Source organism: Callithrix jacchus, chromosome 8 (assembly GCF_049354715.1).
Source record: "Callithrix jacchus isolate 240 chromosome 8, calJac240_pri, whole genome shotgun sequence".
In the NCBI taxonomy this organism is placed as follows: domain Eukaryota; kingdom Metazoa; phylum Chordata; class Mammalia; order Primates; family Cebidae; genus Callithrix; species Callithrix jacchus.
In genome coordinates this window covers 111,357,815-111,384,086 of record NC_133509.1, presented here as the reverse complement: position 1 = coordinate 111,384,086, position 26,272 = coordinate 111,357,815, and the positions used below count along the sequence as shown (strand labels likewise).

At 49.7% G+C, this 26,272-nt stretch overlaps 1 protein-coding gene across 3 annotated transcripts in view; it reads right to left on the bottom strand.

The window, feature by feature from the left end:
- The window catches only part of ESRRB (estrogen related receptor beta), a 194,769-nt gene that overhangs the window by 55,707 nt on the left and 112,790 nt on the right, over window positions 1-26,272 (bottom strand). For all 3 annotated transcript variants that reach the window (XM_009006371.5, XM_035261123.3, XM_054240229.2), the window contains exon 2: window positions 7,010-7,419. In XM_009006371.5, coding sequence (XP_009004619.1) covers window positions 7,010-7,419 — 410 coding nt within the window. The remainder of the gene's footprint in view (window positions 1-7,009; window positions 7,420-26,272) is intronic.

Below are 26,272 nucleotides of genomic sequence, written 5' to 3'. Positions count from 1 at the left end.
TGTCCCGAGGCTAAGACTCCCTTTTCTTAGGAGTGGTGCCTTTGCCTAAGTGTGTCTGTTTTTTCTATGCCTCCAGCTCTGGCCAATCCTTGTTAATGGGCAGATTTTTTTTCTTTAGATATGCTAGTAAATGCAATCAGGTTGAGGTCTATCTCCTCTGACTCAAGCCATTCTCTCCCTTCAGGAAGGTGCCTTCATCTGTCTCTGAGCTCATCTATTCTCAGTAAGTGTCACCATAGCCCCCAGCGACAAAAAAAAACAAAAAACAAAAAACAAAAAACCCTCCCTTTCATAGCATAGAATTGGAGAAGGTTGGAATAAACACCTAACATGCACTGCTAGGAGTTGATTATAGGTCCCTGAGAGCAATCTGCCTAGTTCAGGGCTGTAGTGCAGAGAAGTGTTTCAGGCTTTGCAGATCCGGCCATCTCTACTGCAACTATTCAGCTCCGCTGCTATAACACTCAAGCAGCCATAGACAAGATGAAAACAAATAGGTGTGGCTGTGTCCCAGCACAACTTGATTCACACAACCAAGTGCAGCCCATCTTCCCCCTCTTCCCTCCCACCCTCATTGTACTACCAGCCAAGCACATAAAGATTGGTGGCCAGGCACAGTGGCTCATGCCTGTAATCCCAACATTTTGGGAGGTTGAGGCGGTTGAATCACTTGAGGTCAGGAGTTGGAGATCAGCCTGGCCAAGAGTGAAACCCATCTCTACTGAAAATACAAAAATTAGCCAGGCGTGGTGGCCGCCCCTATAATCCCAGCTACCTTGGGAGGCTGAGGCAGAAGTTGCTGTGAGCCAGAATCACTCCACTGAACTCCAGCCTGGTCAACAGAGCGAGACTCAAAAAAAAAAGATTGGTGGAGAAGGAATGACTCTGTCTTAGTCTTTCTAACTCTATCATGACATCTTTGTTTCTGCAAAATTTCTTCCCATATTAGTACAGCCATTGGATTGAGCAGAAGGAGGAGGTAGGGTGTGAGGTGACATGATTAACATGATTTTCAGAGTTTTTTCTCTTTGTAAGATGGAGTTTCACCATGTTGGTCAGGCTGGTCTTGAACTCCCGACCTCAGGTGATCCACCTGCCTTGGCCTCCAAAATGTTTGGATTACAGGCGTGAGCCACCATGCCTGGCCGTTTTTTTGGAGACAGAGTCTCACTCTGTTGCCCAGGCTGGAGTGCAGTGGCAGGATCATAGCTCACTGCAGCCTCCAAACTCCTGGGCTCAAGCAATCCTCCCACCACAGCCTCCCAAGAAGCTGGAATTACAGGCACAAACCATCACATCCAGATAATTTTTTTTTAATTTATTGTAGAGATGGGTTCTCGCTTTGTTATACAGTCTGGGCTGGAACTCCTAGCTTCAAGGGATCCTGCTGCCTTGGCCTCCTAAAGTGTTGCCATTACAGGCATGAGCCACTACATCTGACCCAATTTTCAGAGCTTTCCAAGCATTTACATGCACTCGTGAATGAATCATTCCATTACTTAAGCCCTCTCTCCATGTAATAAGACTTTTTAAAAAACGGCCTGAATATTAGGTGCTTAGCAGACTAAGTACTGGTTTGGAGCCCAGTGCTAGGCCTGCAGACACATGGGCACTCAGCAGTAGATTCCAGCTACTTGGGCCAGGCACACTGGCTCCTCCCTCTAATCTTAAGCACCCTGAGAGGCTGAGGCAGGAGCATTGCTTGAGGCCAGGAGTTTGAGACCAGCCTAGGCAACAAAGCGAGGCCTCATCTCAACAACAACAAAAAAGCCACAACAGATTCTAGCTTCTTAGGGAGAGAACCACATCCCTTTCTCTCCTGTTTCCCCTCTGCACCTTACTCAGAGAGGGACTCAATGAATGCTCACTGAGTTCCGAGTTTGTCTCTGTGGGTGTCCAATTATAGGTCATTTTTCTCCTCTCTGTATTTTTCCTATTTTTCTGCAATTGCTACATTTAGAAACAACAAAATCTGTCCAGGCATGGTGGCTCATGCCTATAATCCTAGCACTTCGGGAAGCCGAGGCGGGAGGATCACTTGAGATCAGGAGTTGGAGACCAGCCTGGCCAATATGACGAAACCCCATCTCTACTAAAAGTAGAAAAATTAGCCGGGTATGGTGGTACATGCTTGTAATCCCAGCTTCTTGGGAGGCTGAGCTGGGAGTTGGAGGTTGCAGAGAGTTGAGATCGCGCCACTGCACTCCAGGCTAGGCAACAAAGTGAGACTCCATTTCAAGAAAAAACAACATAACTTAAATCTTAGAATGAAACCAAAGAGTTAATAAAATAACAGAGCAATCTGTCAGCCTTAAGAGTTTACTTTTCCCTGTTCTGAATATAAACCTCTTTCTGGTTGTGAACTTGAAATTCTCCTTGTGAGAAAGGGAAGAGGCCGCAGCAGTTCAGTCCCAACTACACAAATGCTGCTGTTTGTCTTTTGACTTCTACGAAGAGATCATTATCCTATTCACAGTAGCAAGTGATTAAGACTATTTACAAGTGGACTCTGACTTGCTGAGAACATTCGCAGCCACCAGGGCCTCTGTCAAGCATGCAGTAGGATTTCTGATGGCCACACATTGGCCTCTGCTTTCCAAAAATGTGATCCAGAACTCTCCAGCCCATCTAAGAACAATGTGGTGAGAAGAAAATGTGACTGTCTTCTAACAAGCAATTTTTCAAACACTGACTCAGAGAGTCTGAAATAATGGCCACCTCAGGCCAGGCATGGTAGTTCACACCTGTAATCCCAGCACCTTGAAAGGCCAAGATGGGTGGATCACAAGGTCAGGAGTTTGAGACCAGCCTGACCAACATGGTGAAACCCCATCTCTAGTAAAAAAAAAAAAAATACAAAAATTAGCCTGGCGTGGTGTCACATGCCTGTAATCCCAGCTACTCAGGAGGCTGAGGCAGGAGAATCGCTTGAACCTGGGAGACAGAGGTTGCAGGTAGCTAAGATCACACCACTGCACTCCAGCCTGGGCGACAGAGTGAGACCCTGTCTCAAAAAATAAAAAATAAAAAAATGACAAGCTCACCAAGACCACCTTACAATTTAGAAAGAAAAATGTTGTTATTTTGGTAATGTCAATTGACTTCAACATTTTATGTTTGTCAAATATCCAGTGATTTGTGTAAAAATAATCAGACTGGAGGTTCTCACTCTTGGCTGAGGCAAGAGACAGCATCACCATGCAATGCTTTTCAAATACAGAGATACCAAGGCCTTCCCCTAAACTCAGACTCAGGGAGTAGAAAGTGGGCAGAGACCAGGGTGATTTCATTTTCATGTCCTGGAGGCCAGCACAGGGCCTGATACAGAAGATGCTTAATAAATATTTACTTACAAAGATGGTAAAGGGCTCCTTCTAGGATAGTTAAAAAAAACTGAGGTCTGGGGTTTCAGGAAAGCTTGCTCTACTCTTTTGCACTGCTAGAATTTTTACCATTTTTTTTAAACCGTTCATTTAAGAAATAAGTTCATTTATAACTGGGCACAGTGGCTCATGCCTGTAATCCTAGCAGTTTGGGAGGCCGAGGTGGATCACTTGAGGTCAGGGGTTTGAGACCAGCCTAGCCAACATGTTGAAACCATGTCTCTACTGAAAATACAAAAAATTAGCTGGGCATTGTGGTAGGTGCCTATAATTTCAGCTACTCAAGAGGCTGAGGCAAGAGAATTGCTTAAACCAAGGAGGCAGAGGTTGCAGTGAGACTGTGCCACTGCACTCCAGCCTGGGTGACAGAGCAAGTCTCCATCTCAGAAAAAAAAAAAAAAAAAATAGAAAAAAGAAATTTATAACTAACATAGCTAAAATAATCTGAATCCTGTTAGATCAAAACAATGATTGTTTTATTTAAATATAGGTAGATTACAAAAGCTTGTTCTGTAAGATAAATGTGTGTTGTTTTCATAATAATATGTCTTAAATGATGATGTTGCGGGGTGCAGTGGCTCACGCCTGTAATCCCAGCACTTTGGGAGGCCAAGGTGGGTAGATCACCTGAGGTCAGGAGTTCAAGACCACCCTGGCCAAATGGTAAAACCCCATCTTAAAAAAAAAAAAAAGATGATGTTAAAGTGAAAATAATAACCACAAACATTTGTTTGGCACTTACTAGGTGCCAGGCAATATTCTAAGTGCTTTATATATATTAACTCATGTAAGCTTTTTCTTTTTTTTTTTTTTGAGACAGGATCTTGCTCTATTGCCCAAGCTGGAGTGCAGTGGTGCAATCTCGGCTCACTGCAACCTTTGCATCCTCGGTTCAAGTGATTCTCCTGCTGCCTCTCAAGCAGCTGGGATTCCAGGCACCTGCCACCATGCCTGGCTAATTCTTCTATTTTTAGTAGAGATGGGGTTTCACCATGTTGGCCAGGCTGGTCTCGAAGTCTTGGCCTCAAGTGATCCACCTGCCTCAGATTCCCAAAATGCTGGGATTACAGGTGTGAGCCACCATGCCCAGCTGATATCTCACTTTTTAGATGAAGTAACTGAAGCACAGAGAGAAAGTGAGGCAGCATGCCCAAGGTGCGGCTATAAGGAACGATGGAACCGTGTGACCAGGAGCCCTGGTGGTTAGCCAGTGCACTACACCACCTCAACTAACGTGTGGAACAGGAAACGTCCAATCCTAAGGTCCTCAACTGGCTTCACAGATTGCCATCTGAAGAAATGTCAACACACAAATAATGGTTGAATTAACAGAATCATCCCAGGGAAGCTCGGCCTTCCTCTTCCAGGGACATCCAGGCAGGGCACTGGAGAGGGATCAGATGCAGAAGCAGGCTGGGTGGTTCCTGGGTTTTCTCCAGTCTGATGGCACCAGCTCATCACAGTGACCTGCATGAGCAGGTTTCTGCCTATCCTATCACCAGCACCTACAGCCCGGCCTGGTGTTTAGTAGATGCTCAACAGAACTCACTTGATCTTGACTAACTTGAATGAAAGTGCTCTGCCCAGTACCTGCTGCAATTAAGAATCACAGCTGTTGGCCAGCCACAGTGGCTCACGCCTGTAATCTCAGGATTTGGGAAGCCAAAGTGGGTGGATCATTTGAGCCCAGGTGTTTGAGACCAGCCTAAGCAACATGGTGAGACCCCATCTCTACTAAAATTCAAAAATGAACTGAATGTGGTGGTGCCCACCAGTGGTCCCAGCGGTCTCTCTCTGCCATGAATTTGATAACAACCCTGTGGGGGCAGGCTCATCATTCTCCCCAGTTTACCTCGGGGTGACTTTACAGAGCGACCCACCAGGGTTCTTGCACTCCTTTGTCAGAGTGATTCACTCTAGTACCCACAGAAAGAGGCTGCCACCCCCGTGGCCATTGGAATGTGACTCAGCTGATATGTAAATGCATGGAAAAAAAAGCTTATGGGCGTGGTGGCAGTTCTCTACTGTTGAGAGAACTACCTCTCAATAGTAGTTGTAGCTGCTTGAGAGGCTGAGGTGGTAGGATGGCTTGAGCCCAGAGTTCAAGGCTGCAGTGTTCAATAATCGTGCCTGTGAATAGCCACCTGCACTCAGCCTGGGCAGCATAGCAAGACCCTCAGCTCTCTTTTTGAGATAGAGTCTCACTCTGTCGTCCAGGCTGGAGTGCAGTGGCCTGATCTTGGCTCACTGCAACCTCCACCTCCTGGGTTCAGGATTCTCCTGACTCAGCCTCCCTAGTAGCTGGGATTACAGGTGAGTGCCACCATGCCCAGCTGATTTTTTTTTCTTTTTGTATTTTCAGGGTTTCACCATGTTAGCCAGGCAGGTCTAGAACTTTGACCTCAAGGCCCACCTTGGCCTCCCAAAGTGCTGGGATTACAGGTGTGAGCCACTGTGCCCCGCCCAAGCCTCTCATCTCAAGGAAGGAAGGAAGGAGAAGAGAGAAAGGGAACAAAGAGTAAGAAAGAGAGAAAGAAAAGAAGGAAGGAAGGAGGGAAGGGAGGGAAGAAAGAGAAAGAAAGAAAGAAAGAAAGAAAGAAAGAAAGAAAGAAAGAAAGAAAGAAAGAGAAAGAAAGAAAGAAAGAATAGAGGAAGAAAAGGGAGGGAGGGAAGAAAGAAAGAAGAAAGAGAAAGGAAGAAAGGAAGGAAGGAGGGAATGAAGGAAGAAGGAAGGAAGGAAGGAAGGAAGGAAGGAAGGAAGGAAGGGAGGGAAGAAAGAAGGAAAGAACGGCTTAAAAGAGAGGCCAAACTGAGATCCAGACAGGGTGAGTTCCTGTTCCAATTCCAACAGGCCTGAGTCTTCTACAATGAGAAAATACTCACATGTTATTTGCTTTTTTGTTTTTGAGACAGGGTCTTGCTCTGTATTCCAGCCGGGAGGGCAGTGGTGCCATCACAGGCCACTGCAGCCTCAGACTCCTGGGTTCAAATGATCCTCCCTCTCAGCCTCCCAAGTAGCTGGGACTAGAGGTGTGTGCCACCATGTATTAATTTTTTTAGAAATTTAGTGATGGGGTTTTACTGTGTTGCCCAGGCTGGTTACAACTCCCAGCCTGAAGCCATCTTCTGGCCTTGGCCTCCCAAAGTGCTGGGATTACAGGCGTGATTCACCAAGTCTGGCATTGTACTTGTACAAGTAAAAAAGACAAAAACAAAGTGAGGGGCCCTTTATATATCTGCTAGATCTGGAACTGTGGGCAAATTATGTTATTCCCCCCACAAAATAAACTCGTTGAGGGACACACATTTGACAGTGTACCCCGTATCAGTGAGAAGCACCCAGGCTTTGGCATTCTGTGGATTTTCTTTGGGTTTGCTGGGGCTCTGCATGCGGGACTGAGAGAGTGGGGAACGCACGCCCTTCCAACAGCCTTCTTGCAGCTGTCCCGCACCAGAATGAGACGCCCCCAGCAAGGGAAAAGGCGCCCCTCGGAAGTACTGCTCCAACGGCGCCGGGAATCGCCAGCCTCTGAGAATTCCCAGGGTTTCTGCCGGACCCGCAGGCAGGGCCGCCACCCCCGACCCCCAACCCCACGCGCCCAGGCCCAGCCAGGCCCACCACACACCTTGGATGGTCCTCTTGAAGAAGGCCTTGCAAGCCTCGCAGGAGGCCACGCCATAGTGGTAGCCAGAGGCAATGTCCCCGCACACGAGGCACAGGCGCTTGGGGATGGCGTTCAGCATGTACTCGCACTTGATGGCCGAGTCCTCCATGATGCCGCTGGCACAGTCCTCGTAGCTCTTGCGGCACGGGGTGCCTCCCAGCCCGGCGCCTGCAAACATGGGTGGCGAGTCCAGACCGTTGGCGTGGGTGCCCAGGGCCAGGCCAAAGCCGCCGCTGGCGTCGGACGAGCCACTGGGGCTGTGGTGGCTGAGGGCGTCGATGCCGGAGGACGGGCTGGATGGCTCGGTCTTGATGAAGGAGCCGCAGCTGGAGCCCAGGTGCCTGTCATCCGAGGACATCCTATTCAGCAGCCTGTGGACACAAAGCGGGAAGTCAGCCCCTGCGAGATGCGGTGGGCGTGGTGGGCGGGCCCACCCCTCAGGGAGGGTGGCTGGGAAGGGCTCTATGCTAAGGTTTTGGTGAGATAAAACGATGGCCCGAGATCAGCTGGTCTCCACTCAGCACAGCCGGGAGCAAGTTTCTGCCACCACCTCCAGAACCTTCTGAGGCTTCAAAGAAACTTTATTTTGAGCAATAAACTTCAGCGACCCAGGTGTGGTGGCTCACGACTGTCAATCCCAGCACTTTGGGAGGCTGAGGTGGGAGGATCATCGCTTGAAGGCAGGAGTTTGAGACCAGCCTGGGCAATACAGTGAGACCACATCTGTTAAAAAAACAAAACAGCCGGACGTGATGGTGTGTGCCTGTTGTTCCAGCTACTCAGGAGGCTGAGGAGGGAGGATTGCTTGAACCCAGGAGTTTGAGGCCGCGGTGAGCTATGATGGCACCACGACATTCCAGCCTGGGTGGTAGAGCAAGACCCTATCTCAAGGAAAAAAAAAAAAAACCTTCAGATTAGGCACGCTAGTGCTTTGCAAATTTCTGGTTTGAGGGTGACACAAGATGGAAACTATTCAGCCAAAATGTTTGGCCAACCTTCCTGCAGAAACAGTAATACACAATGGCCACCACTGAACAGGCCTGGCAGTCCAGCTTTGGCCCAGACACTCCAAATACGGTGAACTCGCCTGGAGCTTCCCTGGGAACCCTACCCTCACTTAGATCAGGTCCAGAAGCAATAGGCCATTTGGCCAAGTCAAGAAGGAATCTTGTGGCAAAGGTAACAGATTGGCTGCCCTCTGGGTTTTGCAGCTGGTCCAGGCTTGGTTTCAGAAGACGAGTCTGGAAGGTGGCTCCCAGAACCCCCTCTCTCATTTCCCTTTTTAGACCCAGCCCGCCTGTCCCCCAAGAGGCATCCCTCCATTAGAAAGCTTGAGGGAGCATTCCAACCCCAACCCTGAGCATCCCCAGCCCACACATAAAGTCCAGGTGAATTACCAGTATGGCAAGATCACTGTGTGGGATAACAGAACATCTCCCGTAAACCAAGCACCTCTGCCCAGACCATGCTGGTGGGGGAGAAGGCCAGCAAGGGTGTGCCCCTCCCACATCCCAGCTCCCAGGATGAAGGGGGGAGAGCTGTCCCTCTCTCAATATGGACAAGAAAGGCAGCCAAGCTCACGCCTGTAATTCCAGCACTTTGGGACACTGAGGTGGGCGGATCACAATGTCAGGAGATCGAGACCATCCTGGCCTACATGGTGAAATCCTATCTCCACTAAAAATACAATTAGCTGGGTATGGTGATGCTCGCCTGTAGTCCCAGATATTCGGGAGGCTGAGGGAGGAGAATTGCTTGAACCTGGGAGGCAGAGGTTGCAGTGAGCCAAGATCGCACCACTGCACTCCAGCCTGGTGACAGAGTGAGACTCCATCTCAGAAAAGAAAAAGAAAAGCAGCCGAGCTCTGGGAGATTAATTAAGGTATGTGTTCAGGGAAACCCAGCTGTGGATCATAGTTCAGCCAGGACTGGGTCTGAGGGTGGCCTGGGTCATGTTGTTCTCGACAGCCTGCCTCACTCCCTGAGCCTCCTCTGTGGAAGTAGAGAGGAGGCCCATGCTTATGCCTGGAGCAGGTGAAAGGAAAGAGGGAAAGATCTTGAAAATAAGCAAAGGATAGAGAGGCCATAGGACAGTTCCGACCATGGAAAGATAACTCATGGGTAGCAGGGAGGGTCTCTCCCTTAACGCACCCACAGAGCCCACTCGAATCTGGCAATCCATGGCCAAACACCAATGCCATGAAATGTGTCTGTGCAACCTTATGATGGGGAGAGGCTTCCAGTGTCCATGGTCTCATTAATGATTAATACAAATTAACCCCTCCTGGCTGGGTACCTGTGGCTCATACCTGTAATCCCAGCACTTTGAGAGGCTGAAACAGATGGCTTCCTTGAGGTCAGGAGTTCGAGACCAGCCTGGCCAACATGGTGAAATCCCATCTCTACTAAAAATACAAAAATTAGCTGGGCATGGTGGCAGGGGCCTATAGTCTCAGCTACTTGGGAGGCTGAGGCAGGAGAATCACTTGAACCCAAGAGGCAGAGGTTGCAGTGAGCTGAGATCATGACACTGTACTCCAGCCTGGGCGACAGAGTGAGACTCTGCCTCATAAATAAATAAATATTTTTTAAAAACAAACTAACTCCTCCTGAGGGGCTGCCCTTGACTATGGCCAGAGACAAGTAACTCGCTCTCCCATAGACCAGAAGCTGGGAGCTACAAACACAAAGCGAAAAGATAGGTTCGTGGCTTGTCTGCCTTGGGTTTAAGGCTCCTACTCTCCAGAAGTTCACCATCTCCCAAAATGCAGTGTGTGAAGAGAGAGACTCCTGGGTATCTTTGGTTCCCCGTAGAATGTTCCTGAGTCCTCAGAGATACCCTCCTATAAGCCCCAGCCCCTTGGCTGGGAATCTCCTCCAGGCCCTTCTGCATCTCTGTGATCATCTCCACACACTCTCCAACCACTAGTGGAGTCCCCAGGAAAGACATCAGCCTGGCAGGCCATCACCTGCAGGGGCATCCGATGAGCAGGCAAGGGCGTTTGTTAATCTGTATTAATTAACCCCTATGGCACCCTTCCGAGAGGCAGGCAGAATAGAGCTGACCGCATCCTAACTTTTAATCCCCTCCTGCTCTCCTGATGGCTGTTTTAGGTTTTGCTTTTCACAGGAACACCCTAGGGCACTGTGAGAAACCCTGCAGAGCAAGACAGCTCCCAGACCCCAGGGGCCTTCAGCTCAAACTTTCCCCAGGTTGCAGAGGGCCCCAGAGATCCCAGGAGATACACTTGACATAAACAGTAATTACAGCTGCGGTGATGTAGTGAGCAAGTGTTCTGCGCCACCTGCTTCAGATCTGTGCCTTGATGGATAAGAGGCATTTGCCCCAAGGAAAGTAAATGCCTCCCCTGCACCCATCTCAGGGCTGGACAACCCCGAAGAACACCAGTGCAGGCAGTGGTTTGCTCCCCAAACCTTGGTTTCCTCTCAGCTCCCTTCCTTGATTCAGAAGGGTACAAAGCATTCTGCAGTGTCTGGACCCCACCTCCAGGCCCTGAGTGGAGACCCCCAGGGCTGAGAGAGAAGCAAAGCAGATGCTGGCCTCTATCAGGGTTGGTGAGGGAAGCCCGCTATTAATTTAAAGTCTGAGTCCCACTTCAGGGGGGTCTAGTAATTTCAGTCCTCCAGCTTTCTCATTTCCATGACTTTTTTTTTTTCCCCCGAGATGGAGTCTCACTGTGTTACCCAGCCTGGAGTGCAATGGTGCAATCTCAGCTCACTGCAAACTCCGCCTCCTGGGTTCAAGCAATTCTCCTGCCTCAGCCTTCTGAGTAGCTCGGATTACGGGTGCCACCACCATGGCTGGCTAATTTTTGTATTTTTAGTAGAGATGGGGTTTCACCATGTTAGCCAGGCTGGTCTCGAACTCCTGACTTCGGGTAATCTGCCCACTTCAGCCTCCCAAAGTGCTGGGATTACAGGCGTGAGCCACCGCACCCGACCTCATTTCCATGACGATTATTTTGGCCTCCTCAGCATGCCTTTTCCAGGAACTATCAATGTGAATTTTGGGCACCTGCTGTGTGCCAGGTGCTGGCCAGATCATGGGAACATGACAGGCACAGCTCACAATCTCAAGATGCTCACACTTCCGTAGGAACCACAGACACTATACCAACACATGTGCACAGAGCCACGCGGGTGCCATGCCGATGGGGGCACCGCCGCAGTGCCCGTGGTCTTGCTTCATCATACACTCATTCTTCATAGTCACAGACGATATGAAGACCCGAAGGCCACAGCTTCTTTTCTGGGTTGAAAGTTCCTTCCAGGCTCTTCTGCTTGTTTTCCTCACTCTCAGGAACCACCTGGCTGCCCCTCTCAGAGGCTGGGCAATACTAGTGACCCTCCATCAGACCCCAGCAGCATTCGAGACACCTTCTCTGTGCCATTTTATTTAATCCTCACAGCCTGTCTGCTCTCCCCTCCTATCCCCACCTCACAGAAGGGAAAGACTGAAACTCAGGGCCTGTCCCATTCACCTGAGTCCTGGGAGAAGCTGTGGTCTGAACCTGACTGCAGATCCGCGTTCCTTGCTTGGGCACTCTGCCTCTCTGCTACCAGGCCTGGGCAAGAGCTGCTCCAGGCAGGGACCTCATCTTTACAACCCCCCAAAATGCAGACAATGTCTGACTGCCACCCAGAGTTCCAAACCTGGAACCCCATCACTGTTCCTTCCCTCCCTCCCTCCCATCCTCCTCTCTCTTTTCTCTTTCTCTTTCTCCCTCCTTTCCTCCCTTCCTCCCTTCCCCCATTCCCCCCTTCTCCCTAACTCCCTTCCCCCTTCTCCCTAACTCCCTTCCCCCTTCCCCCCTTCTCCCTTCCTCCCTTCCCCCTTCCCCCTTTTCCGCTTTCCCCTTCCTCCCGTTCCCCCCTTCCTCCCTTCCCCCCTTTCCCGACTTTCCCCTTCCCCTCTTCCCCCTTCTTCCTTCCCCATTCCCCTCTTTCTTTTCTTTTCTTTTCGTTTCCTTTCTCTCTCTCTCTCTCTCTCTCTCTCTCTCTCTCTCTCTCTCTCTCTCTCTCTCTCTCTCTCCACAGTCTGGCTCTGTTGCTCAGGCTGGAGTGCAGTGGTGCAATCTCGGCTCATTGCAACCTCTGCCTCCTGGGCTGAAGCGATTCTCTTGCCTCAGCCTTCCAAGAAGCTGGGATTACAGGCACCTGCCACCACAACTAGCTAATTTTTTTTTCTAAAAAAAAAAGCAGATGCTGGCCATCTAACCTGCTTCACCGTGCTGTCTAGGCAGGTCTCAAATTCCTGACCTCAAGTGATCCCCCAACCTTTACCTCCCAAAGTGCTAGGATTACAGAATGGGCCACCACGCCCAGCCTCACTATAAGAAATTAGAGTCAGAATAGAGAACTCTCTGGAAGCAGAGGGGGAGAGAGGCACAGGGCTCTCTGGACTGCCTGGTCCCTGTTGTACCAGGCAGGGAAAAGAGAGTTGCTAGAGAGGCCAGACCCTCTGGGAGACCTGGCCACTCCCTCCATCTGCCCTTGGCTCCCAGGACCTCACATGTTCATTCATTCAAATGCAAAATTTAAAGGCAGGCCTGCATGGTGGTTCAAGCCAGTAATTCCAGCACTTTGGGAGGCTGAAGCAGGTGGATCACCTGAGGTCAGGAGCTCAAGACTAGCCCTGGACAGCACGGTAAAATCTCATCTCTACTAAAAATGCAAAAATTAGCTGGGCATGGTGGCACACGCCTGTAATCCCAGCTACTAGGAAGGCTGAGGTGGGCGAATTGCTTGAACATGGAAGGCGGAGGCTACAGTGAACTGAGATTGTGCCACTGCACTCCAAACTGGGCAGTAGATCAAGACACCATCTCAAAAAAAAAAAAAATTAAAGTCAAGAAAGAGGGAAAGAAGTCCTAGAAAAAGACAGAGAAGATGTGAGGACAAAACAGAGTGCGTCAAGGAAATGGGATGAGCAGAGCCAGCTAGAAGGGTGGTGACAACAGATTCCATCCTATAAGGTCAGGTGGAGTGAGAAGGGGCAAGTGTCTGCACTTAGCAGTCAGGAGGTGGCTGGGGACCTTCACCAGGCAGGGTCACAGCATGGTGGGGATAGAAGCCACATTGCAATGGCTGGAAGCAGTGAATGCAAACAATTCTTTCAGGAAATTTGGCCGGGAGGGGACGAGGACCAGGTGGAGCAGGGGTGCCCTTGTGCAGGCTTTCAGGCAGCACCAGCCTCCTTGTAAACAAAGCATGCCCTCCTGGATGTGGGGGCTGCGGTGTGCAGAAGGAATGCTTTGTTACTATGGCTGGTATTCATTGTCAGCTTCTTTGATGAGAAGGGGGTATGTTGAGAATGTAAGGAATCTAAGGCATTTAAAAATTAGGTATCCATACCTCCCAGTTGGCCCTGAGCAATCTTGGTCCTATCTGCTGACCCAGTGTCATTACCAATCACCCCTGTTTTCTCTCCCCGAAGTAGATCATGAATCACCTGGCTACCCTATGTTAAATACTAGCAGTAACGAGAAAAATAGACATTTAAAGACTGAACACACAAAATCTGTGTCAGCTTTTCTCAAACTGTACTTCAACCTTCATCGGAGGCAGCTGAAGGGCTTGGTGAACAGGTGGCTTCCTAGACCTGACCCCACTGACATCATATTTTGAAGTGTCTCTGCAGGCAGCGCCCAGGAAATCGGTAGGGAGCTTGGTTTGGTTTTGGTGGTGTGGTTCAATTAGGGTTCTTGTAAGAGTTTGCAAGGAATCCAGCCAGGCGTGGTGGCTCACGCCTATAATCCCAGCAGTTTGGGAGGCCAAGGCAGGCAGATCACTTGAGGCCAGGAGTCAAGACCAGCCTGGCCAATATGGCAAACTCCATCTCTGTTAAAATGCAAAAATTAGCTGGGTATGGTGGTATGCACCTGCAGTCCTAGCTCCTCAGGAGGCTAAGGCAGGAGAATCACTTGAACCCAGGAGGCAGAGTTTGCAGTGAGCTGAGATTGCACCACTGCACTCCAGCCTGGGCGACAGAATGACACTCTGTCTCCAAAAAAATAAGTACAAATTTAAAAACTAAAAATTAAAAAAAAAAGTTTTCAAGGAATTTGGAGTGCAGTTAGAAAAATAGCTTATGCAGGCCGGGTACAGTTGTTTATACCTGTAATCCCAGTACTTTGGGAGGCTAAGACAGGCAGATGACTTGAGGTCAGGGGTTCGAGACCAGTCTGGGGAACAAGTTGAAACCCCGTCTCTACTAAAATACAAAAAAATAGCTGGGCTTGATGGTATGCACCCTGTAATCCCAGCTACTCAAGAGGCTGAGGCAGGAGAATCACTTGAACCCAGGAGGCAGAGGTTTCGGTAAGCCGAGATCAAGCCACAGCACTTCGGCCTAGGCAATAGAGTGAGATGCCGTCTCAAAAAAAAAAAGAAAGAAAGAAAGAAAAGGAAAGGGAAAAAAAAAAAAGCTTATTCAGTAAGAATGGGAGTAGGAGGGCAGGCTGGCTGTACAGATAGGAAGTTCGTAGGTGGTCGTGGGGCATTGAGTGAGGCCCTCTTTACCCCCCAAACCCACCCATGCCACCTCCACTCAGGCTTTAGTGACTCTCAGAAGTAGGAGGAGCAGAGAGTGAAGGCGAGGGCTGGAGGGCAGGAGGGCAGGAGAAGGAGGAAAGTTTGCAGTGGTAACTGTGGAAAAAGGAGGGAGCAGAAATCTGGGACACAAACATTCTCCAGGCCCCGTAACTCACGATGCAGGTGAGACAATGCAAGGGGGACCCATCTCCAGCTGCTGAGACCTGGGTTTCCATCCTCAGCACTACTGACCTCTGGGGCTTAGTCATTCCATGTTGTGGGGCTGTCCCAGCACTGCTGGATGCTCAGGAGCACCCCCGGCCTCTACCCGCTGAATGCCTGTAGCACCCCACCCCCAACTATGTGAGACAAAACTTACAGACAGTGCCAGATGTCTCCCTGGGAGCAAAATTGCTGAGAACTACTGAGTTAGAAGTAATCACTGACTTAGAGGGAAGAAGGTGGACAAGGGATTGATGTCAGAAAGGGCGGGATTGGGAGAAAATGGAGAGGCCGCGATGGTGGTCTCCAGGAGGCCGAGGCTGAGGTTCAGCAAGAGGAAGCAGCAAGAAAGCTGGAAGGCCGGGAGACAGCATCTGGGCCTGAGACCGGCACTTCAGATTTCAGAGGTGGCCATGGGGTAGTGGCCGGGAGGAGTAGCAGCGGTAGGATAAGGCGAGAAGCAGCCGACCCTTGTGTTCTGGGAAGGAGCAGGGCGTGTCAAGCCCATCATCTGCGGTTGGCGGGGACCCAGTTCCCCACTGGATCGATGACTATTGACTCTTCATGGTGAGGGAACAGACGCCCATCCAAGCAGCCTTTGAGAGTGCAGTAGTCAGTGGTCGAAGCCCCTTGGGGCATCATTTTCCCTTTGATTCATCTCCTAACTGGAGCTTAGCAAGTGCTGCCCTGGCCTCAATTTCACCCCCATCTGATTAAACATGGCCTCCCTCATGCCCCAACCCAGCTCTGCCCCGGGTCTTCTCAGTAGCTGGCATGGGACCCTGTTCCCCATGCAGCCTGATCCCCTGGGACGCTGAGCTTGCTAGGGTAAGGGCTCTTCCTGCCTCGGCTGGACATTGCTCTACAGGTTGAAGATTTTCCTAATGCAGAGACCAGGGGGAATCTCAAAAGTCTGAATGAAACCCAAGTTGCTGAACTATTTGCCTTGGACCTCTAGAGGAAGAGATTTCAGGGTATCAACAAGAGATCATCATTGGTTTTTGTTTTGTTTTGTTTGAGATGGAATCTTGCTATGTCATTCAGACTGGAGTGCAGTGGCATGATCTTGGCTCACTGCAACCACCACCTCCCAGCTGTAAGTGATTCTCCTGCCTCAGCCTCCTGAGTAGCTGGGACTACAGGCATGTGCCACCATGCCGGGCTAATTTTTGTACTTTTACAAAATTACAAAATTAAAAATTTTGTATTTTTAGTAAAGACGTGTTTCACCATGTTAGCCAGGCTGATCTCAAACTCCTGACCTCAGGTGATCTGCCCATCTCAACCCACCTTGGCCTCCCAAAGTGCTGAGATTATAGCTATGAGCCATCATGCCTGGCCTTTCCATTTTCAAGCTGGAGTCCCAAGGATCTATCCCACAGTGCCCCCTGACCTTCACTCTCTGCTCCTCCTACTTCTGAGAGTCACTAAAGCCTGAGTGGAGGTGGCATGGGTGGGTTTGGGGGGTAAAGAGGGCCTCACTCAATGCCCCTTGACCACCTACAAACTTCCTATCTGCACAGCCAGCCTAGGTGGCCTGTGGCTAGCCAGGGGGCAGCAGACAGAGGAATGGACTGGCCTGATAAGCATCTAGCTTGCTTTCCTCTATGGGGTAGAGTCTACCCACCACATCCAAGAATCTGGGTCTGGCTGGAGGACTGCCCCCAGAGCCCTCATTGGCTCCCTGCTGGGGTGATGCATTTAAGAGCAGGAAGAAGCAGCTGGGCCACTTAATGGCTGCAAGCCTGCAAGCTGGTGGCAGATCTGCCAGTTCTACCCCCAATTGCTGTTGACTTTGAGTACCCAGGGCATCCTTTCTGGACCTCGGGGTCCTCATCTGTAAAATGGGCTCAATCACAGCAATAGGGTTGAGCATGGTGAGCCAAAGAGGGCCAAATACTTAGAACAGTGCAGGCGCCGAGCAAGCGTGGCAGATGTTGCCTGCTGCTGTGATTCTTCTAAGAAAGTCTAGCAGCAGGCAGGCCTGTGGTTAAACCCAGCAAACCCCTTCCCTCATCCAAGCCCTCCCAGACCTAGAATTGAGGATGATTCTGCAAGGAACTTGCCACAGACCAGGAGGGAAAGGGGCTGGCTCGGCAAATTAAGAGGATAAACAAGCCTGAAACAGGAATCCACTCCACAGAAGAAAAATGGTTTCTGAACACTTGAGGGATTCCTGTGTACATTTCAATAATTAATTTGCTAACCAGGGGCCATCAAGAGCTATCCATTAAAGCAGATCCTCAGACCCTCCAGCAAGGCTTATGTGTCACAAATCAGCCCCTCAGGCACCTGGAACTAACACAGCTCAACTTCCTTTAACATAGTATTAAAGAATGCAGAATGCCCTTAACAGGAGGGTAGGATGGGGAGGACCATGTGGCTAGATGTGAGTTACTGTCAAGGTTCCAGTTTTCCTGTTGAACATGGATTCATGGGCACTTATTATGTGGGAGGGAGGGTAAGGAGGGAAGAAAGGAAGAAAGGCAGGAAGGGAGGAAGGGAGGAAGGCAGGCAGGCAGGAAGAAAGGAAGGGAGGAGGAAAGGAAGGAAAGAAGGGGTAAGTAGGCCAATGGTAAGTGTTACGGACAAAGGATAATGATGAATACAATTCTGTGCACTGAGATCCATTAATTATATATTATACACACACACACACACACACATATATATATATATATATATAACTTACAGTCAGATTTTTCACCAGTTCAAGTTGACCTTCCCACTGAGTAGTCCGAACTGCCCATTTGAGTAATAGATGGTGTTTCTAACCGCTCCTGTGTGATGGAATCTTGGGTATGTGCATCTTTCAGCTTTCAACAACAGGTAACATGTTTCTGGACTCACACTTCAGCACAGTCGGAGTCGCTGAATCATAGGTTCTCAGAGATTTTTCTGACTGCCCTGGTCACTTTCAGATATCAGAACAGCCCTAAGAAAGTAATGACTTGCTCAAACTTACTAACTAGAATGCCAGGCTGCTTGCGGGGAGGCTGGGGGCTGATGAGGGCATTAGAGACACAGCGAGTGGTGGCCTGTCCTGGAGGATGAGCTGACTTAAACAGCAACCCCACAATACCCTCCATGTCCTCGTTGCTACCACGGTCCCTTCTCTGTGACGGTTCTATTTTATTTGGCCTCCTCAGGAGTATTTTCCTAATGCTTTCTTTCGCCTTCTTCCCTTGGGGGCCCTCTGGAACCACGGGCTACAGAATGACCCAAGAGCATGGTGGCTTCAGCGAGAGCCTGCCTCCCTCTGCACGCTCTGGAGCTTAGGCAAAAATCTGTAATTAAGCATCTTGTCGTTAGAAAGATTAGTCAAAACCAGGCTGATCCTCGACAACTGATTGAAATCTCATTCCACACAAATTACAGCATGGAAAATAATGATGGGTAATTAGTGCCTTTCAATCAGAGCTTTTTATCCATGATTTTCCAGGCTGCAGGCATCACAGTGAGAAGAGAGAGAGGCTCTACTGAGGCAAGAAGAGACAACTGGGGGCAGAGTGGCTGCCCTGGGACTGCTGGGAGGTCCCTGTCCATCCGCCAAGCCTGGAACACGTGAGCTCAGGCTCACCGAGAATGGCCGCTGCTGGTTTTTTGAAACTTCAGCCCTCACTTGGGTCCTCTCAGTCAGGTGTCTTCAGGCAAGGCCCAGTGGTACCTGGTCGCTCTCACTTTAGTCTACCTAGCCTTGGCCTGCTCTGGGCTCTGACCACCACAAAGGGGTGTGTTTGAGGGAAGGACAACATTGAAGAATATGGGCCAGTCTAGGTGGCTCACACTTGTAACCCCAGCACTGTGAGAGGCTGAGGCGGCAGATGACAAGGTCAGGAGATTGAGACCATCCTGGCCAACATGGTGAAATCCCCTCTCTACTAAAAATACAAAAATTAGCTGGGTGTGGTGGTGGGCACTTGTAGTCCCAGCTACTTGGGAGGCTGAGGCAGGAGAATCACTTGAACCCAGGAGGCAGAGGTTGCAGCGAGCTGAGATCTTGCCACTGTACTCCAGCCTGGGCGACAGAGCAAGACTCTGTCTTAAAAAAAAAAGATTCAGAATATGACCCCAAACATATCTCTAGCATCCTTCTCTTCAGTAGCTATTAGAGCTCTGACATCTGTGAATTTAGCTTAAGTTTCCTTGAATCTGTTTTTATTTTCACTCTATATCAAGCAGTGATATGGCATAAATATCCCACCTACTGTCATCGAACCCACTCAGTAGTCGCCAGACGGCTTTAATCCTCACAGTGGCCATGGCGCTGGGCCAGAGAGCTTTGTGGTTAGAGCCGGACTGCTTGGGTTTGAATCCTAGTTCTGCCCCTTATGAATGGGGTTATTTAACCTCTAGAGTCCTTAATTTTCTCATCTGTAAAATGGGGATGTACGTTATAGTTATTTATCTCACAGAATGGTTTTGGGAATTTGCGAGTTAATGCAGAAAAGAGCTTAGAACAATGCCTGGCATACAGGAAGTACTTAATACATACTCACAGTTGTTTCTAGCATCGCTATTTGGTAATAGGGATGACAAAGCTGGTGACAGTTTCCATTTAGATTCTCTAAAATGTTCAATCCTAAAGCAAGTGAGATCGTCTTACTCCCTCCCTCCTTCCATCATCATCCATCCGTGCAGCTTCCCACCCACCCATTTCATTATGTATTTGCATGCCTGGTACTTCCACTGACACAGTCTCTTTTCAGGCAAAGGGGTCCCGCATTCAGGCACTACTAGAACTGACTGCCCAGCACCAGCATCTCTCCTGGGAACGACATCTGACCCCAACAATATTTGCCTGTCTTTCTCTGTGGACATGCATGTGCACGTACAAACACACACATACACACACACACATACACGAACACACAAAGCTCCCTCAGGGACTGCCTATTCTTAGAGACATCCAATATCTACCTTCCCAGCTCAGCTTATTGACCCGGGGTGGGCTCCTGATCCAAGTGGGGCCAACGAGTCTCTCCCATTAGATTTTTGGTGTCAGGGCTGCCTCTCCAGGGACAGAGGCAGTAAGATGGACAGCTCCAGAGCTGAGCAAGGTCATCCTTCCCTCCCATGTGCAGTGAGAGAGAAGAATATCGAAGCTGGCAGCAGAGAGAAGCCATGGTTGAGTCAGGGACTCCAGGGAGCCCTAGTTGCTGTTGGCAATTGCTCCCATGCCCCTGCAGCATCTCTGCTCAGATAAGCAGGCATGGCCCAATTCCCTGATGCTGTAGCTTACTCAAGGGGGCTTCTCGAAATTAACCAAAAGAGTAGCTCACACACAGTCTCATTCATTCATTCATTCGACTACTATTCTGTGTCTATAAAAATATTTTTTTTTTTTTGAGACAGAGTTTCGCTGTTGTTACCCAGACTGGAGTGCAATGGCATGATCTCGGCTCACCGCAACCTCCGCCTTTTGGGTTCAAGCAATTCTCCTGCCTCAGCCTCCCGAGTAGCTGGGACTACAGGCACACACCACCATGCCCAGCTAATTTTTGTATTTTTAGTAGGGAAGGGGTTTCACCTTGTTGACCAGGATGGTCTCAATCTCTTGACCTCGTGATCCAGCCGCTTCGGCCTCCCAAAGTGCTGGGATTATAGGCGTGAGCCACCGCGCCCGGCCAAATATATTTTATAGAGACAGGGTCTCCCCATGTTGCCCAGACTGATCTTGAACTCCTGGGCTTAGGCAAAACTCCTGCCTCGGCCTCACAAATTGCTGGGATTACAGGTGCGAGCCAGCATGCCAGGCCTCAACTATTGTTCTTTCGATATCTACTGCATGCTCACATTCTTGCAGCCCTGGGAATACGTTGGTGAGCCAGCTGAATGGGTTCCTGCCCTCAAGGAGAGACAATATCATAGTTAATTGACTCAGTACCATTTTTTCACATTTTACCATCTTGACAATCAGAATTCACCTGAAATCAATGGCATGTCTTAGTTTAATTGAACTAGTGGTTCCAGAAATCATGGTGTCCCTTGCAATAGACACTGTCATAAATTCAATGACATATGATACATAAGTGTAGCTGAGACTGCTATGAGTTCACCAGAAGTTAATTTATTTTCTTGCTAGACACCAAGAGGACTCCATTTCCCAGTCACCCTGGCAGTTGGCTATGGACATGTGACTGGGTCTTGGCCAATGGGATATGGGCAAAGTGATATAAGCCACGCCCATACCTGCCCATAAAAATCTCCCACAGACTCCTGCCCTCCTCCCCCACTCCACTCCCTCTCTTCGTCTCTCCTATTCCTCTCTCTTCCCCCATCTTCAGGCCAGGGGGCTCCAAAACCCTGGGGGATGGCAGAGCCAGAAATTAGCAGGGGCCTGGGTTCCTGAACACCTTGTGAAAGGCCACCTGCCAAACACCCTCACCAAAATGTCCTGTGGGCAAGATCTGCTTCTGCTGTGTTAAGCAACTGAAATGCTGGGCTTGTATGAAATTGGGCCAAGTGTAATGCCCCCTGACATGATAAGTAAACAGCTAAATTATGTCAATGCAGTTAGTGGTGAGTGCTGTGAGAAACAGCAGAAAGGGCTAGGTGTGGTGGCTCATGCCTATAATCCCAGCATTTTGGGAGGGCCGAGGCTGGACAGATCACTTAAGGCCAGGAATTCGAGACCAGCCTGGCCAACATGGTGAAACCCCATCTCTTCTAAAAATTCAAACTTAGCTGGGTGTGCTGGCAGGCACTTGTAATCCCAGCTACTCAGGAGGCTGAGGCAGGAGAATCACTTGAACCCAGGTAGCGGAGGTTGCAGTGAACTGAGGTGGAGGTAGCAGAGATCACACCACTGTACTCCAGTCTGGGCAAGAGTGAAACTCTCAAAAAAAACCCAAACAAACAGCAGGGAGTGTCCAGATAGGGTTGCTAGGAGGGCTTCTCTGAGGAAGTGACATTTAAGCAGGGGCCTGAAGAAAAGAGGGAGGGGCCACACAGGGGAAAGCTCAATGTTGGAGGGACAGCAGGGAAACATGTCGCTGGAAGGGAGGAAGAGGGAGATGTCTGAGTTCCTTTCCCTGAATCCCAGCCATGTGGCTACCTGCCTTGCAAAGATCCCAATGACAGGGAGATCACTAGTTCAGGAGGCAAATATTTACATCTTGCTCAGAATGCTAAAAAATAAATAAATAAAAATAAAGTTTTTTGTGAAAAGTAAAACTATTTCTTCCCTCTGAAGTTCCAGTTACAGTTTATACAACCCCACCCCTCAGGACCTACAGAACAAGTCTAAACCCGAAGGCAGCTCCTGCTCCCCTCGGAGCCTCTCCTCTCCTCACCAGGGTCAACGTCCCCTGCACTTCTGAGAATAACCTGTCTATTCTGTCTTCTTTTAAAGAAGAGCATCAGGCCAGACACAGTGGCTCACACCCGCAATCCCAGCACTTTGGGAGGTTGAGGTGGGCAGATCACTTGAGGTCAGGAGTTCAAGACCAGTTTGGCCAACATGGTGAAACCCCATCTCTACGAAAAATATAAAAATTAGCCAGGCATGGTAGTGCATGCTGGTAATCCCAGCTACTTCAGAGGCTGAGGCAGGAGAATCACTTGAACTGGGAGACAGAAGTTGCAGTGAGCCAAGATCGTGCCAGTGCACTCCAGCCTGGGCAACAGAATGAGACTCCGTCTCAAAAAAAAGAGCATCAGAACTGAGCACAGCTCCCCAGGTGAGCTCTTCCCAGTGTAGAGCAGAGCAGTACTGACACCTCCCTCATCCTAGACAGTATACTTCTGCTTATACAACCCAGGATGGAATCGACGTTGAAGGTGCTTGGCTCATGTTGCTGACCTCTATGCTGCCCCTGTGTGATCACATATCTGAGTCTCTTCTGTGTGTGCTGTGATTGGGCCTCACTGCTGCCCCAGGTGCATTCCCAAAGGATGGTGTACAGACCCACACAGTGACGGGGACAATACTTCATCCACTCCCTGGTCATGGCCATAGCCCTTTCTATGTGGCCTTGTGTACAGCAGGACAGGATTGGGGTCTGAGAAAGGGGGTTAGCCAGCACCCCAGGAGCAGAACCCACATAGGAAGCTTAGGGCTCCCAGCAGCTGTTCTTCATCCTGACTCAATTTTTCAGTTTTTGTGCAAACAGCCATCCTGGGCAGGTGACAAAGGTGGACAGATGGGGACCTGGCACTGCAGGCAACTGAGAACTGAGAACAATGACTTATCTCTGTTGTAATGATGACAAGGGTACCCACATTGGAGGGCTTGCACTATGCTCAGGACAGTGGTTATTAAATCATTGATTTCTTGCAACAACTAGTTGCGGTACTATCATTGCCCCCATTTTGCAGATGAGCAAAGTGAGGCCCAGAGGGGTTAAATATCTTGGCAGGGATCACACGGCGAGAAAGTCCTGTCGTGAGTTATATCACAAAGGGGAATAAGTCACAACATGCCTCTGCTCAGGACAACCAGGGGCTCCAGTGAAGCAGGAGTTCTTCCCACAGCTTTCAAGGCCTCAGGATCTGAGCACCACTTCCTGACCTCGTGATCCGCCCGCCTCGGCCTCCCAAAGTGCTGGGATTATAGGGGTGAGCCACCGCGCCCAAACTATCCTTCATAAATATTAACAGTTGTTTCTAGTGTCCCTATTTGGCAATGAGGAGACAGCTTCCATTCAGATTCTCTAAAATGTTCAATCCTAAAGCAAGTAAGACTGTCTTCCTCCCTCTCTCCTTCTATTGTTCATCCATCCATACATCTTCCCACCCACCCATTTCACTATGTATTTGCATGCCTATTACTTCCACTGACATAGTCCCTTTAGGGGACTTCCACCAATACAGTCCCTTTTCCTTCCGGCTCTCCCCCAAGGTCACTCCGTCCCAGCCACACTGGCCTCCCTGCTGGTCCTTGACTACACCAACTGCAGTCCCACCTCAGGGCCTTTGCTCCCCATATATGAGGGCAGAGGCTGTCCGTTTTCTTTCCTGCCCTGTTCCAGTGTACAGAAGAGTGGCAGGCACACAGTAGGTGCAGAATGAGCAAGGACGGTTGGGTGGGATCTGAGGACCCCAGTCAAATCAGCATGACAGTTTCCAGAGGCCTGCACTCCCTCAGAATGTGACAGTCACAGGCCTGACTCACAGGACAGGATCGGCATCTGAGAAAGGGGGTCAGCCAGCACCCCAGCAGCAGAACCCACAGAGCCCCTGGGGTCCAGTAGGGCCCACGAAAGTTCCTAAAGGACCCACCTTGCCATCAGTTTTGATCAAATTCTGATCAACCTGGCTTAAAGAATTTATGAGAGGCTGACGCAGTGGCTTATGCCTGTGATCCCAGGAATTTGGGAAGCCAAGGCAAGCAGATCACTTGAGGTCAGGAGTTTGGGACCAGCCTGGCCAACATGGTGAAACCCTGTCTACAAAAAAAAAAAGCCAGGTGTGGTGGCATCTGCCTATAATCCCAGCTACTTGGGAGGCTGATGCATGAGAATCGCTTGAGCATGGGAGGTGGAGGCCGCAGTGAACTGAGATTGTGCCACTGCATGCCAGCCTGGGTAACAGTATGAGACTCTGTCTCAAAAAAGAAAAAGTTTATGAAAGATGTATGCATTTTTCTTATTTTCTGGTTTCAGTTGCTTTTTTTTAAGTACCCCAAACCACGTACTGTGTTGGGCCAGCAACTTAGAGAGGCTATTGTCTGAGAGCCACTCACTGAGACTTCTGGTTTCAAAATGCCAAAAACTAAATTTCAACACAAAAATCACTGTCATTCATTAAAAAAAAAAAAAAAAAAACTGTGGGAAGTGGGGCCGGAAAGGGGTTGCCTGACTTCAGAGCCAGAATCCCACTGTGTACACAAAAATGGTTCACCACCCCCTGCCCTTGAGAGAGGGAGCCCACAGGGCCTGGGCACGAAAGCTCTGGGCCCAGCTCGCCTGGGTCCAAATCCGGGCCTGTCACTCCCTGAGCAACCGCTGCCTGACCTCTCTAGGTCTTGGTTTCCTCATCTACAAATGGCTGATGTAGACATGTCTACCTCACAGAATTACTTTGAAGAGTAAATGACACAATCAAGTGAAGCACTGACAGCAGCACCTGTGCATTGTAAGTACTAGAAAACATGTGCTGGCTTTTTTTTCTCAGAGTCTTGCTCTGTTGCCCAGTCTGGAGTGCAGTAGCACAATCTTGGCTCACTGCAACCTCTGCCTCCTGGGTTCAAGCAATTCTCCTGCCTCAGCCTCCGGAGGAGCTGGGATTACAGGCATGCACCCCCACACCTGGTTAATTTTCATATTCTTAGTAGAGATGGGGTTTCACCATGTTGCTGGTCTCAAACTCCTGAGCTCAAGCAATCCAACCACCTTGGCCTCCCAAAGTTCTGGGCTTACAGGCGTGAGCCACCGCCACTGCATCCAGCAAATATTTGCTATTATCTCAGCTCTCTTGGGTACAGGTCCTGGCAGCCACAGCAAGGGTGATCCCTGCCAATATGGTTCTCAGTCATCTCCTCTGCAAACTGAGTATAAGAAGGAAATGCGGCAAGGGCTGTGTGTGCCCACACTCTAAAAAGGAGAAGCAGAGGTAGGGGTCACTCCCGAGCTCCTTGGTCCTCCTCTAATCCAAGCCTTTGGGGGAGGGGACTGCAGCCACCAGGACTGCCCTTGGCAAGACTGTCACTTATCACACTGGCTTCTCCAGACAGGACATTTTGACTATTGATCTGATAAATAAACAGCCTGCTGGCTCGATCAAAATGTTATTTTGCATTTCAATGACTGCTCACTGATGCGACCTTCATCCTGGAGATGCTGCTGGCAATGGCAGAGCCCTGCTACTGGCTGGAGAGGTGGAGCCACCCCCTGCCAGCACCCAACCATACCCTCCCTCCCTGGGAAGTGAGGGATCCTTGGGGAAGACAGCAGCTCTCAGGGAGGGGAGAGAGGGGGCTGACAGGGGAACTGGAGGGGCAGTGGTACCAGGCAGTAAGGCTGTGGGTGAGCCAGACTGGGACACACCTGGCCTAGTCAGTGCCCTCCTGGGATCTCTGTGCCCCTGCTGCTTGTGGAGAAGCCTTGGCCATGTCATTCCACTTCACTGCATCTTAGCTGCTGTGTCACTAAACTGGATCCAAGAAAAACTACCCGACGCCACTGGGTTGTTGTAAGGACACTTGGAGAACACAGATGTGAAAGCTCTTTGGAAGAAAAAGAGAGGCACGAATGCTGCTATAGTATACAACCGAGTAATACAACCACATTTCCTTCCTAACTTTTTTTTTTTTTTTTGAGACGGAGCCTTGCTCTGCTGCCCAGGCTGGACTGCAGTGGTGCGATCTCGGCTCACTGCAACCTTCGCCTCCCAGGTTCAAGCAATTCTCTTGCCTCAGCCTCCCGAGTAGCTGGAAATACAGGTGCACACCACCACACCTAGTTAATTTTCATATTTTCAGTAGAGATAGGGTCTCACCATGTTGGC